This window comes from Notolepis coatsorum (genome assembly GCF_963971535.1).
Source record: "Notolepis coatsorum genome assembly, chromosome: 12".
Taxonomy (NCBI): domain Eukaryota; kingdom Metazoa; phylum Chordata; class Actinopteri; order Aulopiformes; family Paralepididae; genus Notolepis; species Notolepis coatsorum.
Genome location: NC_140176.1, coordinates 33,560,019 through 33,577,535, shown reverse-complemented (window position 1 = coordinate 33,577,535; position 17,517 = coordinate 33,560,019). Strand labels below are relative to the sequence as shown.

The following is a 17,517-nucleotide window of genomic DNA, read 5'->3' as shown; positions in this document are numbered from 1 at the left end:
TAAAACTATAATTATATTCACCACGGTATAAAACCACAATGTATGAATGGAAAAAATATTACTTTCCCACATCTTGAACGATAGATACCCGATGTCGAATGGGCCATAGTATTGCAGATATAGCTATAATATTTAAATAGTTATAGCCCTGCAAACAAAGTGAGCGACTCCCACCATTTACAGCGCTGGCGGTAGCTACTATAAGATGCTGATATTGCGTGGCAGCTATTGTGTTAATAATAAACACTGTTAGGACTATCTGACTCTTAACACATCCAGCGCCAAAAACGCTGTCCAGCGTTATTGGCCGCCATGCGTTGTCTGCCAGGATCGCTGTACAGCGTTTTTTTAGATCACTATTTAATTTTTTCGCCATGGCATTCATAATTCATATACCCACCCCCGGTCCTGCAGCTGGACCTTAGATGTGACTGCAACAACGGCTCAATACCGCCGCCTGGTGGATGGTCGGGCGAGTTACACTCGCAAACAGGATGTGCCATCAGTGCATTGATGAAAATCATCAGGCAGTCACATCTCGTTACGGGACTCCCGACAGACACTATGTACATAATGGATCGCTTTCTAAACTTAATAATCGATATGATTTCGGCATTTATTTAAGCATTACATCACGCGCAGGAGTGGTTTGTGACCAATAAACCATGCCTAGGGGTGGTCGTTAGACCCCCCTAGGCATGGTTTATTGGTCACAAATCACGACTGCAAGTGGTGTAAAGCTTTTATACAACTGCCAGATTCATCCAACCTTATTTCTATACAATAAACACACATTAATCGAAGATTTATTGAAAAAACCATCCGACAGAAAAAGTAGTTCCCACAACTACAAAAAAGACAAGTTGCCTCCATGTGGAAGCAGCTTGAAGTGCATCCAACCAAACTAACACATCCAACTGTGTATTATTGGAATGATTGAGAGAAGTTGCCTCATGTGGAAGCAGCTTGAAGTGCATCCAACCAACTAACACATCCAACTGTGTATTATTGGAATGATTGATTGAAAATTTTATTACCAGATGCAGAATGGGTACAATACAGTACGGCTCAATACACACAATTGTTAAGGGAATGCAGACCTACTTTCCATAGAACTTCATTCTTAGATGCTTCTATATAAAGTAGGTAAAACAAATTAAAAGGTTTTCTTTGCCCTATAGGAAAAAAAACGTTTTCTTCGCCCTATTTTTTTATTTATTTCTTTTAGCCTAAACTTAACCAGTTGGAAACCAGGGGTACAGTAATAAAATTAGCAATCAACCAATAAATCAATTCAATAGACCATGCTCACTTAAAACAGCGCTGCTTCTCTCTCAGTCTGACTCCCCCGCTGTTGCAGACAGGAGTGTGTGTGTGTGTGTGTGTGTGTGTGCGTGTGCGTGTGCGTGTGCGTGTGCGTGTGCGTGTGTGTGTGTGTGTGTTTGTGGGTACGCCAGCGTCGGACAGTGTGAGAGTGAACGCTGCAGTCAGTGGGAAGGAAGTAGAAATTTAAATCAATCAATTAATCTATCAATCAATCCACGATTTTTCTTTTGTTCTAGATTGACTCAAGACCCATCAATTACATCATCCAACATTGTTTAAAGGACTAACACATTCCCCTTGACAGAATCGCTTCATATTTAGTCGTTATGGGCTTATGGCGCTATCAACATTCTGGCGCTATCAACATTCTCCCGGAGTGAGCCGGCGGAGTGATTATGTGATTCGGTTGTGGGCGGGTCCTGAGCCCAGGACCGTGGATTGTTGCCAATAAAGACGTGTAAATGGCCAATCAGAATCGAGAAATTTGCATGCCGTTGTATAATGCGCCATACAAACCGGAAATGGACCTAGGCGATCGGCGTCGTATAATTGGGATCTTTCACCGCCAGTCTCATTGGCCCACGGTAAGAGGAATATAACGTTATTTTCAACCCGATTGTGCATTTCCTTGTTTGCAAACCATCTGATCAATATATCCACCCAACCTACATAAAGCAGTTACTGATGATCGGGGAATTATAAACGACCCCCCCCCCCCCTTTCCTCCGCGCATGATGAGGCATAATGTATACCGATCATATACATTTGAGTTTTTTGGTGTAGCGTGTATGGGGGGGAAACGGCAATCGATAATCTATATAATGCGTTTGGGCCTATAACTAGCGTTTTTGGAATTACAGCAGAAAAGATTAAAAACATACTTATATTCTAGAAGGTATTAACACAACAATGTATGAATGAAAAAGTATAACGTTCCCACATCCTGAACGATAGATAATCGATGTTGAATGGGACATAGTAATGTCAATATAGCAATACAATTTTAAAAGTTATAGCCCTGCAAAGAAGGTAAACATCTCCATAGGCTTACAGCGCTGGCAGAGAGGGGCATGAGATGGGCATAACCCCCGGCGGGCAATGTGTTAATAATAAACACTGTTAGGTAGGGCTGACCTTCAATAATTTTTTTGGAATTCGAAGCTTCGGGGCCGAGATTCGATTTTAATTCGAAGCTTCGAGATTAAAAAAGTTAAATTATAAATATATATATTTTTTTTATGTTGTGGGACTTGTACAGCACTTGTGCTGTAAAGTTTAAACCTTTTTAAATCTTAGACAAACAAAACACTTTGCTTTCATGAAATATTGTAAGCCGTCATTTGAGGCTTTATAAAAGCAGCACAATGAACACAAATCTGTCAGTACCGAGTCCAACCTCATCCTAAATAACAAACAGCATTGCTTGTTGTAATTAACAAAACAAAGAGAGGCAGAGTTGATTTTGCACAACAACAAAAACCGATATCAACCGATACCGATATATGCAGGGTTTCCCCCCCCAAAAAATGGAATAATTTCAGGTAATTAACATTACATATCTCTTGTTGTGGAATTAACACAACATTATGCATACTTTTGACAATAAATAAAATCAGAATTTGTTCTTACTTGCTTGCCTGGGTAAATAAAGGTTATAGAAATGTAAAGAAATAAAATAAAAAAATTTGAAAACCGATACCGATATTTTCCGATATCACATTTTAATGCCGATATCGGCCGATAATATCGGTAGGCCAATAATATCGGACATCCCTAATATATACACATATACCGGTATATATATATTTTTGTAATTTTTTTTAATATTCGTTATTCATATTCAAATCCCATGCCCATCAAACGAAGCTTCGAAGTATTTAAGACAGCCCTACTGTTAGGACTATCTGACTCTTAATAATAAACACTGGGTCTCATTCCCCAATATTTTCCAAAGAGTTCTCTTGGAAGACTTATCTTGGAACCGACTGAGACAGAATCAATGACAAGTTCACTCCGAGTCCTCAACACGCTGGTAATATGTGTCTCAAACGTTCGCACCCGAGATATCTGCGTTGGGGAATGGCACCAGTCTGAAACATGAAGGCGCGTCCCCATTCAGTTCATTTGCATACAAAACAACGCCTCCAGAGCTCCTTATAGGGCAACTAATGATGCAGCCGTGAGAAAATGGATGCGGAAGCGTTTTGCGACCCATCGTAATTAGATTAGATTAATTGTATTGTCATCATATATAGTACAGCTCGGGCACCTGCCGCAGCGTGCACGCACACACACACACACACACACACACACGCGCGCGCAGTACTGTATAGCCTACGCACGTAATGAATGAACGCAGTATAGGCTTATTATTCCATTAATGACTTGTTTCATTAGGATTTAGTAGATACTATATACAGTATATGCTCTGCCCTACGTACAGTATAAGTACAGACTGTACTTATACTGTACGTAGGGCAGAGCATATATATCTACTAAATCCTAATGAAACAAGTAATTAGAATAATATAAGCCTATATACTGTTCATTCATTAGACACGTAGGCTATACTGGCGCACACAAGACTTATGGAATATTAATGCAGTCTATTTCCACACGATTAGCTTTAGTTCTTATTTATTTATTTATCCACTGTCATTTCAGTGTTGGTGTATAGGCTATATAGTGTATTTCAATATAAGTTTAATTGATTAATGATATATTCGAAGGAATGCAGGTTTATAGCTATATCAAACAAAGGTCTGTCCCATTGTATACCAATCAATGGGATATATTGCATGTTGACCTACATTCTTTCAAATGTATATAATTAATCATTAAAACAGATATGTAACAAATAACAAATACAAATCCCACAGAAGGCATTAAATAATTATTATTTTCAATCATTTCACAATAATTGCATAATTGTGTTTGAATATCTGAGTAATTATACATTTGTCCAAAATAGCTGGTTCAGATATGGTTAATCCAGCTGCCCTGTGATCAGATGAATACATATTATTTATTTTTCCGACATCAAATGCGTAATTTCTTATCGTACAAATAGTCATATTTATTTTAATTATGATTAAGTAATTAATTCCAAAGAGGCCTGTAGCGTTGACATGAAATAATCACTATGAGAACAGTCTGTTGTAGCGTTGACATGAAATAATCACTATGAGAACAGTCTGTCAAGTTAATACAATTTTCAATTAGTCAATCAATCATAAGTGTGCTCCTCAGCACTCTTAAATCTGCTCTCAGCCACGCTCAAATGTGATCTCAGGAAAATTTGGGGAATCGCGCTACCAGCCCTAATATGTCTTAAATGGGCAGAAATCTGCCTAAGAGGAAATCCGTTCGGGAATGAGACCCACTGTTAGGATTATCTGACTCTTAATAGTAAACACTGTTAGGCAATGTTCCCTCAATTTTTTTTTCGGTCTGAGCAAACACTCAAACCTCCTGAGCAGACATCAGCAACTACTGAGCAACATAAGTCACCTGCCGATTAACCGGTTAGTTGATAAGCGGCAGTTTGTAAAAGATCTGATCATCTTAATTTCCTTCAATGTCTAACATAAAAATCTATATATTTTGCTGATACACAGAAATACAAAATATTCCTTAATCAAATATTTATTTGACCATTGATTGACGATACAGAGCAAAGTCCTCCCTCCCTCCCTCTCTCCCCCCCTTTCTCCCTCTATCCTCCCTCTCTAAACCTCTCACCTTCCCCTCTGCTTCATTCCTCCTTTCTCTGTTAAAATGTAAAAAAATATATATTATTATTATATATATTCTTTTTTTATTTCAACAAAATGTTGCTTTTGTTGCTGGTCGATTCTCCTCGTACCAGAGAGAATCTAACACTTTTAAAACCCTTTGTTTATCTTTAGATCAGACATTTAAAAATAACTAAATTATCTAATCTTATTACATGGCGTTTTAACATTCGCCGAAATGCTTGATTGTGATTTGGTCAATAGCCCCTGACAGCGGTTAATTATTTTTCGTTATTACATGGCGTTTTCACATTCGCCGAAATGCTTGCTTGTGATTGGTCAATAGCCCCCCGACAGCGGTCATTATTTTTCAATAATGACCGCTGTGGGACAATAATGACCGCAGTGCGCAGCTGTTCGCAATCAAGCCCACTGACACACACTGTTTCAGTGCAATTAGACACTGCCGGTGTTCTGCTGCCGGCGATGACAGGGGGCGGAGCGACGAGCGGAGCCAGAACGCAGCCAGAACCAGTGTTGCGAGTCGATGTAAAATGAATTAGGTATATTGTTAGTAAGTTAGCCATGTAATAAGCGGGATAATGTAAAATCACACATGCAAATCACACACACCTGCCGCGGCTGCACTGACAGCGGAGTGTGTGTAGATTACAGGACAGCGGAGCCAGAACAGAGGCTGCCCGCGATAATAATAATCACTTTATTTGGGCTGACAGAGCCACAGAACAACTGCGATTTGTCAAATGAATTAGGTATATTGTTAGTAAGTTAGCCATGTAATAAGCGGGATAATGTATAGCTTTACTCGGTCATTGTCGCAAAATAATTGACCTTCACTGACGTTTAAAACACCTCGCCGAAGCGGCTCGGTATTTTAAACTACGTGTCGGTCAATTATTTTGCGACAATGACCTCGTAGCTATACATTATCCCTTACATAACCACCGGTGATTATTGTTTTTCGCAGCTGGAGTAATCAAGCCCACTGACACACACTGTTTCAGTGCAATCAGACACACCTGCCGGCTGCCGGCGATAATAATAATCACTTTATTTGGGCTGACAAAGACACAGAACAACTGCGTCTGCATTTGATCTTGTCTTGTCGATGGTGTAAAATGAATTAGGTATATTGTTAGTAAGTTAGCCATGTAATAAGCGGGATAATGTATAGCTATACTCGGTCATTGTCGCAAAATAATTTACCTTCACTGATGTTTAAAACACCTCGGCGAGGCGCCTCTGTGTTCTGAACTCTGTGTCGGTCAATAATTTTGCGACAATGACATCGTAGCTATCCATTATCCCTTACTTATAATTAAGTAAAATTAATAGTACTGCGTGTTAAGCATAACAGATTGATTGATTGAAAATTGCACTTTGAGCGCCACTCACGGCTTTATTCGGGTTTACGCCCCGACTGTTGAATGCCACGTCACGGCTATTCTCGTTTTTTTTTATTTTTATTTTTTAGCGATCTGAAATCATATTGCATCACGCGAGCCTACCGTTGGAGATCCAGGGACCGCCGGCGATCAGATGTGAAAAAAGCGCCCCCTATCGTCTCCCAGATGGTAAATCACCCTTTTGGAATGGACTCAATGAAAGTTAATGGGAGAACGGATTTCTGACTCCACATTTTACTTCTCACTGATGCAGCCGGGGTTACCAGAGTTCATTCTGGAGCCTCTGAGCCGCGGGGAATCATGTGTTCTACTGTATACATGTTGGATCAATACACTTATCGATTTTTTCGAATGGTGATCAGGAATTGGAATATACCATTTGGATACCATCTGATGTCAGGTAAGGAATCTATTTTATCAGTGTTAGGATAATCAGACTCGTTTTCATGGAGATATAAGCATTTCCACTATATGTGATATAGCTGTTTTGACTGTAAAAGCCATGAGGAAATAATAGCAGCGATTATCAACGCACAGCACGAGCGTGCGTGCGCACACATATACTATCGATCATCTAGCGTTTATTTGAAAATGATTCATAAATAGACAGACAAATTATAACGTTCTGGAATATTCCAGTAAAAGGCGATCATCATAGAATGGGTTGTTTTTCCCCGGAAAACGGGTGATTTTCAAAATGCTATCAAACGGAAATGAAGCGATACAAATACAATCTGCCTTGCCAATGTTGACTGGAAAATGATTCTTTGATAAGCGATGGGCAGATTAGACACACATAATTTAAAACATAGATTAGGCGATATTAACGTTAACATTGGCCGTGGACCGTGGCATCAAGGGGGTAAAAAGGAAAACCCGGCGTGGCACTCAAAGTGTTAACAGATTGCAGAATGGGTACAATACAGTATGGCTCAGTCAATACACACAATTGTTAAGGGGATGCAGACCAGAAAAAGACTTTCATCTTGTTTACATCAGGGTCCCCCATTTTCAATTAATCATAACATTTATGACATACAGATAAACAGTACTGTTACATCCAGACATTTATGACATAAGATATACAGTACTGTTTAAGAGTTTCTAAAAGAGAGTATATACAGTTAATTTACTTCTGACCATTATAGTCAAAGTATTTTCCTATGAACTGAAACTCATAAGACCACATAAGGCTAGGATCATTGGCGTTCAGTTACAGCTATATTGGCCAACATTAGCCAGCTATCTAGCCAGCTACTGCACCACAAACTGCCACCCAGCTGGCCACCCCCAATCCAGCCAACCGTACAAAATACGGTCTCAGCCAATCACATCGATTTGTACAGTTAGTTAGCTAGCCATAATGCCATTCCATTGCGAATTAATAGGTAGCGCCAGGCAGTATTAGATAGCTATTAGCTAGGTAGCTAACGTTAGCCAACTAAGAACGATAGCTAGCTAGCCAACAGCTAGCCAACAGCTGCAAGCCTGCAACATATCAGCTGTTGATATAATGAGCCATCCGTAGATAGCCAGCTAGATAATGTTAGACAACGCCTTATGTATTAAACAAAATTCACTCATTTACTGGGCCATTTTTGTTCAATGATTCAGTGATGTTGAAAGGAGAGCTGTCGAGGCTCCGCACTTGGGAGTGAGTGAGTGGATTTTGTGTTGACAAGACAGGTCCGGGAGGGGAGGGGGAGGGGGGGGGGGGCAATGTCCCAGCAGCGTGTGTGCGTTTGTCAACAAGGAGAGAAGCTGTAGGAGAGAAGACAGCGATGTATGTGCATCCAAGCTGACTGCTGTTTTTTTAAGAAACGTCTTTAATTTTTTACACAAACGTTTCTGAGCGCGACAGATTTCAGATGTGTACGGGAGCATTTGGACATGTACGCGCGCACAGGCGCACCTTAGAGGGAACATTGCTGTTAGGACTATCTGACTCTTAAATAATAAACACTGTTAGGAATATCTGACTCTTAACACTTTGGCTGCCGGAAAACGCCTAAACACGTCATTCCCGGCCATGCTCAAGTTGCCGAAGACACCTTACAGCGTCTTTAATATCAATATTTCAAAAATCTGGGATCGGATTCATATTTCCCCTCCGCTGGCCTGAGATCCACTAGGAGGACCCACTGAGCTCTCTGGCGGTTCAGGAGCGCCATCTGGTGGCCGATCGGCGCAATCGCTTAACAGGAAGTGCTACGGAGATTGTGCTGGTCGGCCGTATTACTTCCGGGCACTAGCTATAGGTTCCGGGACTCGATCTCGACACACTACATAGCGATCGATTGCCAATAACTCGATAAACAACATGATTTGGACGTATATACCATTATACAAGCTGGAGATGGACCGGGTAAATCTACATCCCATAATGATAAAATGTCTACTCTACGATGATCGCCCAACGGCGCGCAGAGACTGGGGTGAGTTTTAGTGTGTAAAGTTACCGTCTTCGATACTAACTGCTATTATCAACATTTGACCCACATTAGATGATTGGTATAACGCTGCCCACGGAATTATAAACGCCCCCTAGCCCATCCGGTCAACATCAGATGACGTGTAGTAACTTCTAGAAGTACGTCTAGTTGGAATTTTTTATATTGCGCCGATTGCCATAAAACTGTATTGCATCATCAATATAATGTATTTGGGGCTATAGATCACGTTCTGGAGAAAGCTGCAGAAAGAGATGAAAACATACTTATACATTAGACCATACTTTACTATGAATATGTGAATGAAAAAGTTTAACGTTGCTACACAATGAACAATACATATAGGACTTTGAATGGGCCCTAATAATGGCAATGTAGCAATAGAATTTAAAAAGTTATAGCCCTGCAAAGAAGGGGACTTTCTCTATAGACAAATAGAGCCGGCAACCTACGGTTGATAATGAATTTAACCCATGGCAGCCAAAGTGTTAACACTTTGGGAGCCAGCCGTGTTTTCCTTTTTACCCCCTTGAATGCCCAAACCCACTCCAATGTTAACTTAATATCGCCTAATCTATGTTTTAAATTATGGCTGTGTCTAATCTGCCCGTCGCTTATCAAAGACTCATTTTCCAGTCAACATTGTCAAGGCAGATTGTTTTTTTTAATAGCTTCATTTCCGTTTGATAGCATTTTGAAAATCACTTGTTTTCGCGGAAAAAACAACCCATTCTATGATAATAGTCTTTTACTGGAATATTCCAGAACGTTGTCATTTGTCGGCCTATTTATGAATCGTTTTCAAATAAACGCTAGATGATCGATAGTATATGTGTGCGCACGCACGCTCGTGCCGTGCGCTGATAATCGCTGCTCTTATTTCCTGATGGCTTTTACAGTCACACACACAGCTATATCACATATAGGGGAAACGCTTATATATCCGTGAAAACGAGTCTGATTATCCTAAGACTGATAACATAGATTCCTTACCTGAGGTCAGATGGTTTATTCCAAATGGTTTATTCCAATTTCCGTTCGCCATTCGAAAAAATCACTCATTTGATTGATCCATCGTGTATACAGTAAAACACATATTCGCCGCAGCACCAAGGCTCCAGAATGAACTCTGGTAGACCCCGGTTACATCAGTGAGAAGTAAAATGTGGAGTCAGAAATCCTTTCTCCCATTCACTTTCATTGAGTCCAATCCAAAAGGGTGATTTACCATCTGGGAGACGATAGGGGGCGCTTTTTTCACATCTGAGCGCCGGCGGTGCCTGGATCTCCAACGGTAGGCTCGCTTGATGCAATATGATTTCAGATCGCTAATAATAAAAAAAAAAAAAAAAAAAAAACGAAAAATCTCGTGATGGGCATTCAACGGTCGGGGGGTAAACCCGAGAAAAGCCGTGAGTGGCATTCAAAGTGTTAATAATAAACACTGTTGGGACTGGCTGACTCTTAATAATAAACACTGTTAGGACTATCTGACTAACACTTTGAGTGCCAACGACGAGATACTCGTTTGTTCATGCCGACCGTTCAGTGCCAACGACGAGAGATCTCGTTTTATTTTTTATTAGCGATTTGAATTCATATTTCATCAATCTAGCCTCACGTTACCACTGCAAACTCTCTGAGCTCCATTGGGAAAACACCGCCCCCTATCGGCTCTCCCTATGGTACTGCACCCCTTTGGAATGGATTGAATGAAACGCATGAAAAAATTAAAATCCTGCTTCCTCATTTTACTTCTCAGGCAAGTCACCCGAGACGATAGGATTAATTCTGGAGCCTCAGAACAGCGTGGAATCGGTGTTTCGACCACCCAGCGTTGGATCAATAAACGCGATCGATATTTGGAATGGCGATCAGGAATTGGAATAATCTTTTTGGAGAACATCTGATCTGAGGTAAGGAATCTATTTTACCAGTCTTAGGATAATCAGAGCTTTTTTCACAGAGATATCAACGTGTGCCCTATGTGTGTGTGTGTGCGTGTGTGTGCTGATCAGGAAATGAGATAATCTATTTTTCAGCCCGCTTCTATAGCGTGCATAAGTACACATATACTATCGATAATCTAGCGTTTATTTGAAAACGATTCATAAAAAGGCCGAAAAATGACATTTTTTTGTGTATTCCAGAATATTCCAGTAAAGGGCGTTTTTCTCAAAATGGTATAAAACGGAAATGAACCGATTAAAAAACAATCCGTTTCGACAATGATGACTGCAAACAAGTCATTGATAAGCGACGGCCAGATTATACACATAGCCATAATTTAAGATGAGAGCTCTATCATTGAAGTGGACGCTGGCACGCAACAGGGTTCTGGGGCACCCGACCTCCGGCACGGAAAGTGTTAATAAAAAACAGTGTTAGGAATACCTGGCTGACTTAACCCTTTGAGTGCCACAGACATGTTATGTCGTTATTTCATGCCCCTGTTGAGTGCCGACGACGCTAATTGTCTTTTATAAAAAAAATTTAGCCATCTGAATTCATATTTCATCAACCAAGTCTCCCGTTGGTACAGCAGCCCCTCTAGGAGCTCCGATGGGAAAATACCGGCCCCTATCGTCTATTCCTGTGTAACTGCAGGCCATTCGATTACACTGGTGGATGTGTGGGGGGGAGCCTACTGGCTCCACTATGCTGGCGAGCCGTCTGATGAAGAGGGAAGTGATCGCGAGATGGAAAGCAGCCTGGAATATATATTTACAGCAGCCAATAATCAATCAATAAACGCGATCAATATTTGGAATAGCGATCAGGAATTGGAATAATCTTTTTGGAGAACATCTGATCTAAGGTAAGGAGTCTATGTTACCAGTTTTAGGATAATCAGAGCTGTTTTCACTGATAACAGCGTGTCCCGTATGTGTATAAGTGTGTGTGTGTGTGTGTGTGTGTGCTGTTGAGGAAATAAGAGAATCGATTTCTCAGCTCGCTTCTATAGCGTGCATAAGTACACATATACTATCGATAATCTAGCGTTTATTTGAAAACTATTCATAAATAGGCAGACAAATGACAACGTGTCTAATTGTATTCGAGAATATTCCAATAAATGCCGTTTATGACGGAATCTTTCTATTTTCCTGAAATTTTCGAGAAAAGGATAGCTTTTCGAAACGCTATAAAAAGGATATAAACAGATTTAAAAAACAATCCGTTTCGACAATGTTGACTGCAAACAAGTCATTGATAAGCGACGGGCAGATTAGACATTATGCGTTTTTAACGCTATCATTGAAGTGGTTGCTGGCATTCAACGGGGTTTCCAATGTTAAATGGCCGGCACTGAAAGTGTTAAGACTTCCAGTGCCACTGGTTAACATGGTAAAACCCTGTTAAATGCCACCACCCACTTCAATGATAGCGTTGTGAATGCATAATCTCTGTCTGTCTTAAATTATGGCTATTATCCAAAAAGATTATTCCAATTCCTGATCGCCAGTCCAAATATCGATCGCGTTTATTGATTCAGCATTGGGTACTGTAAATACATAATCCATGCGTTTTCCGGGCCGGCGATGGATTCTTCAGTTGGCTCGACTGAAAGTAAAATGAGTCTAAAGTAATGGGGTGCAGTTACACAGGAGAGACGATAGGGGGCGGTATCTTCCCAATTGAGCTCAGAGTCTGCAACACTAACCTGAGGCTCGATTGATGAAATATGAATTCAAAATCGCCAATAAAAAAAAATACGACAAACAAACGCTATATAGCGTTGGCGGGCACTCAACGGTCGGCATGAACTAACGACAAAACGCGTGGCTGGCATCCAAAGTGTTAATAAGAAACACTGCAGACTCTGGGTACAGTGACCACGGTTTGGACCATGTAACCATCACAGCGTTTCCCCTACCATTGCCTTGAAGGGGAGGCCCGCCCCGCCAGCGGGACCACCACCCCTCCTGAAAGCTTAAGAGAAATGCACCGATACTAACAACCGCCTTACTGCGCGTCTATGACGACACTGTTGACACCACGTATCCGTGACACGCGCACCCCGCGACAACACTAGTAGTTTTGCGGGCCTACCACCCCCCCTGAAAAGAAATCCTAGGGGAAACACTGCATCATCACTATTACTGCTGTCTGATTGAATCCTGCCACCCACTACTGTTCACTACTACTACTGGTATCAATATTACTTGTACTTTGTTCCATTTCTATTATTCTATTATCTATGTTCATTATGATGCCCCTAGCTCATGGAATGAACTCCAACAGTCCGTAAAGCTGTTGCATAGTTTAGAACCTTGATCTCCAACCTTTGTCAAGCAAGTTGTATGTGTTTTAGTTGATTTGTTATGCTTATTGTTATGATTTTATATTATTTTATTTAAAAATATTTGCTTACACTTGGCGACTCAGCGACTGTAAATGAGGGAAACCGCAGTTGCCTTTCGAGTTTAAATAAAGATTTGAAATGAAAAATTAAATAATAGTCCCTCTAAAAATCCTCCACCCCGCCCAGCCCTGTATTTAAAACATGCTCCCCCCCCCCCCCAGGTTTGGTTCTCTCTAGGCGGGCGTCTCACTTGAGGACGCTCTCCGTCCTGCCGGGGAGTCCAGTATAGGGGTTGACGGCTCGCAGGTCTTTCTTCCAGCTGTCTGAGTTGTAGCCCACCATGGTCCTGAAGTACAGCCTCCTCCAGTGGCCCACAGGCCGGTCCTGGGGCTCCGCGGTGCTCAGCGCCTGCAGCAGCTCGGTCACCTCGCCGCACTGAGAGGTCCACTTTTTCATCTTACTGAACTCAAGCAGGTACAGCTTGTGCCACAAGGCCCTGCGAGAAACACAGGACAAGAGAAGATATTCCATTTGTGCCACTATTGTTAAAACCACTACGATACAATTGTGGGGTACCTTAAACCACGCCCAAGCTTGCAGTAACGTACAGGCAGCGATAGTCTTTATATCCTGTATTGATATAAATAGCCTTTTGCACTATTTTACTCTGTCTATTTTACAGTTTTATTGCACTATTTTTCTACTTTTATCGTTTTAAAATAGTCTGTTATGTGTGACGATCAAGCCGTAACCAGGGAGGCCTGTTGGGATGTTGGATCCTAATGTGAAGAACTGTGTTTGGTGTTCTACTGTATGTCTTACCTTGACTTTGTCCGTTTTGCTCATCTTATGCAGTCTTTTTTTTGCTGTTTTGAAGCACTTTGAGCTGCATTTCTTGTATGAAAGGTGCTATACAAATAGTTTATTATTATTATTATTCCAGGGTATCTGCAGGTTCCAACGAGTTAAATTTAAGACTTGAATACAAAAACATTTCATATATTGTAATATTATTGAATCTACTGACAGCCGGGCTGCTGCCCCCCACCCCCAATTTGTTTTATACCTGTGCAAATGAAATACCTTTTAACTAAGTCCTTAAATTGAGAATTTTGAATTTAATACCCTTGAGGAAATGTGGGCGTCATATCAGCATGGGGGAGGGTAGGTACAGGTACGGGGAGGGAAATAGTAGAAAGACATAAATATAGGCAATAAAATAAACTGCATGAACAAAAGGTGCAGATGAGGGTCTGTACAATATGGTTAACACCCACCAGGAGACGAGGGAGTGGTGTACGGTCGGCGTTTGGTCAGACTTGGGTGGGAACAGCTTATGGGGACATATTATGGGAAATGGGTTTTGCCTCTCGTTTGTACGGATTTGTCTGAAATGTTTGTTAGGCACTGGGATGGACGCTCCTTGGCCAGGGTTTGAAATCTTCAGATCAACAAGCTGCTCAGAATTATTGCCATTTGGGATATCACAGGGGGGGGGGGGCACAAGCTGTATTAGCTTGGATGAATCAATTAGCTGTGCTTTTTAGAGCCAGAAACACTAACTAATGTACTGCCCAGTCTGCAAATGTTCTTTTTCTTTTTACTCTTGGTGTGGGGTAGCCAGGCAGGGAAGGTAATGATTCATAAACACATCATGTTTAATAATAATAAACTGTATTTGTATAGCACCTTTCATACAGGAAATGCAGCTCAAAGTGCTTCACAACAGCAAAAAAAAAGACAGGCATAAGATGAGCAAAACAGACAAAGTCAAGGTAACACAGAACACCAAATCACAGTTCCCCACATTAGGATTAATACAAGGGAAGAAAGAGGTGCTGGAAAATAAATGATTTCAATTAGATTTTATAAATATAGTTTCTTTTATAAATAATTAAAATTAGATTTAGACTAGTTTCTTTAATAAATAATTAAAATTAGATTTAGACTCAAGTGATGAGGTGCAGCATGGGTTGCATCATAACTGCCTCTGATTAAAGGTTAAAGAGGGATGATTGAGAAGACCTCTACTGGACTCACTCGTTGTTTCCTAACTGATAGAGCAGCCTGTTGATATGGCTGATGCAGAACAGGGAGGAGGCGTCCAGGTACGACAGGATCTTTAGCAGGATCTCAGGTGGCAATCTGGAATGACAAGCAGACACAATTAGCCAATCCAATTAAATACGACTCAAAAGGGGATTGTGTCGGAGCTATACGACAGAATGATCCATGTTAATATCTCATCTTTGGCTACTCTTAAAAAGGTGCAGGAGTGGTGTGGGTGTTTATATTGCATTTTCTATAAAGTTTGCAAAAAAAAAAAAAGTCAACAGAATTATATAAAAAAATTATTATTTTAATAATGATTAGCGAGACGCACCAACTTTTTCAATGAAGGTACAGACGCCTCAACATGCATTTGTCCTATTTCAACACAACCAGAAGCCCCACGATACGATATTACCACCATAAACATTTGGGGAAATTAGCTTATCGTATTCTACAGTTTACTGTAACAGTTTCCTCTCTGTGCGTTCAGTAGAAAGCTATCTGGCTGCATGTTAGCCAGACATGACCGATTAGCCTTCGGGAGAGGCGTTATTTGGACAATGCCTAGGCTAACCGGTCATGTCCGCTTCCATTCAATGTGCTAAGCTAAGCTAACATGCAGCCAGATAGCTTTCTACTGAACGCACAGAGAGGAAACTGGTATCCATCTTCTTGTCTCTCTCTGGAGAAGACGGTAAGCTAATTTACCAAAATGTTGGTGTGTTCCTTTAAGTGGTGATACCAGAGTACTGCGATTTAGCAATAAATCATGATGCATTACCTTTTTTCAACTGCAAACTATGTGCCCAACAGAAGACTTAGTCAACTTTTGCAGCAATCTTTTATTTTTTTTATAAATAAATATATATATTATTGATACTTGGCGTCCATACACTACAGTACGATATATCGCCACAAAAATATTGTGATACCATGCTGCATATAGCTGTCGTGCGAGACGGGAGTAAATGCCACTCACTGCCTACACGTATGTTAAAATTACCTTCATAAATTGGCAAATTAGATTTTCTTAAGTTTTGTATTGTAAAATCAGCTATTAAATGTAATATCCGTCTTTTTAATTACAAACAGCCATTTTAATAGCTTAAAATAGAAAAATCCCCCCCCCCCCCCCCACACACACACACACCCTGTCAATGAGACATTGTGTTTACATAGTAACATCATGGTGAAATAGGTCAATCAGCTGTGACTGCAGTGCTAATAGTGTGTAAACAGAGTGATGCTCCTTTGACACGATGCTTGGCAGTCTGCTGCCGGGCTCCTCGGGCAACACGACCAGCCGGCAGAGGTCAAGCGGGACTGCTGCGAGTAGGTTAAACACAATCCAGGACTTCAACTAGCACTTTGCTTTGGCATTTGGTCTTTGATGGAAAAATATTTAGTGCGTAGATTGGAGAGAGGGGGAAGGGAATGTGTGTGTAGTCTGGTAATCGGAAGGTTCCCAGTTAGACTCCTCCTGGCAGTGAGTCGAACTGTCCTTGAGCAAGACACTTAACCCCTAATGGTCGACTCCGCCGTCAGTGTGTGAATGGGTGAATGTGAGGCATAAGGATAAAAGAGCTATATACACTCTCCCAGATGATCTGACTGTGGGGGGTAAGTGCGCAGCGACCAGGAAGGGGATTGGGAATTGGCATACGACTAACATTGGGATGGGAGAAAAATCGGAGGAAAATGGAGGGGGAAAAAGATCAATAAAAAAAAAATAGCTATATAAATGCAGTCCATTTACCATTTACTGTTCAAAATCAAATCAAATCAAATCACTAGCCTAGCTTAAAACTACAGGAGAGGTGTTTTTGCGAGCTAGGCTAGTTCGTCCGTATTTCCATTCATTTGTTCTAAGCTAGGCTAGCTCGCAGCCAGACAGCTTTCTACTCAACGCACAGAGTAAATTGGAATCCATCTTCTTGTCTGACTCAGGAGAATATGGTGAGCTAATTTCCCACAATGCTGCCATGTTCCTTTAAAATCAAAAAGGCTCTGGCTCCGAGTGGTAAAAACATGCTCGACCCTCAGCACCGTAACAAATAAGCAAAAACAACGCACCAGCGCCGTCTTTCCATTGGATGAATGAGAAGAGGAAGCCAGCTCTCCTGGAGGCTTGAAGCCTTTTTACAACGCATCTGCGTTTCCGGGTTCCCGTTTTGCGCTCCGATTGGCCAGGTCATGTGACATGAGCGCCAATCGTGGGACGG

At 41.1% G+C, this 17,517-nt stretch overlaps 1 protein-coding gene across 1 annotated transcript in view; it reads right to left on the bottom strand.

Annotated features, from left to right (window-relative positions):
- Positions 1-17,517, bottom strand: part of fbxo15 (F-box protein 15) — a gene marked incomplete at both ends in the record, with an annotated part of 109,469 nt that overhangs the window by 33,844 nt on the left and 58,108 nt on the right. The window contains 2 exons of the mRNA XM_084325797.1: positions 13,494-13,739; positions 15,284-15,388. Of these exons, the coding sequence (XP_084181923.1) occupies positions 13,494-13,739; positions 15,284-15,388 (351 nt within the window). The remainder of the gene's footprint in view (positions 1-13,493; positions 13,740-15,283; positions 15,389-17,517) is intronic.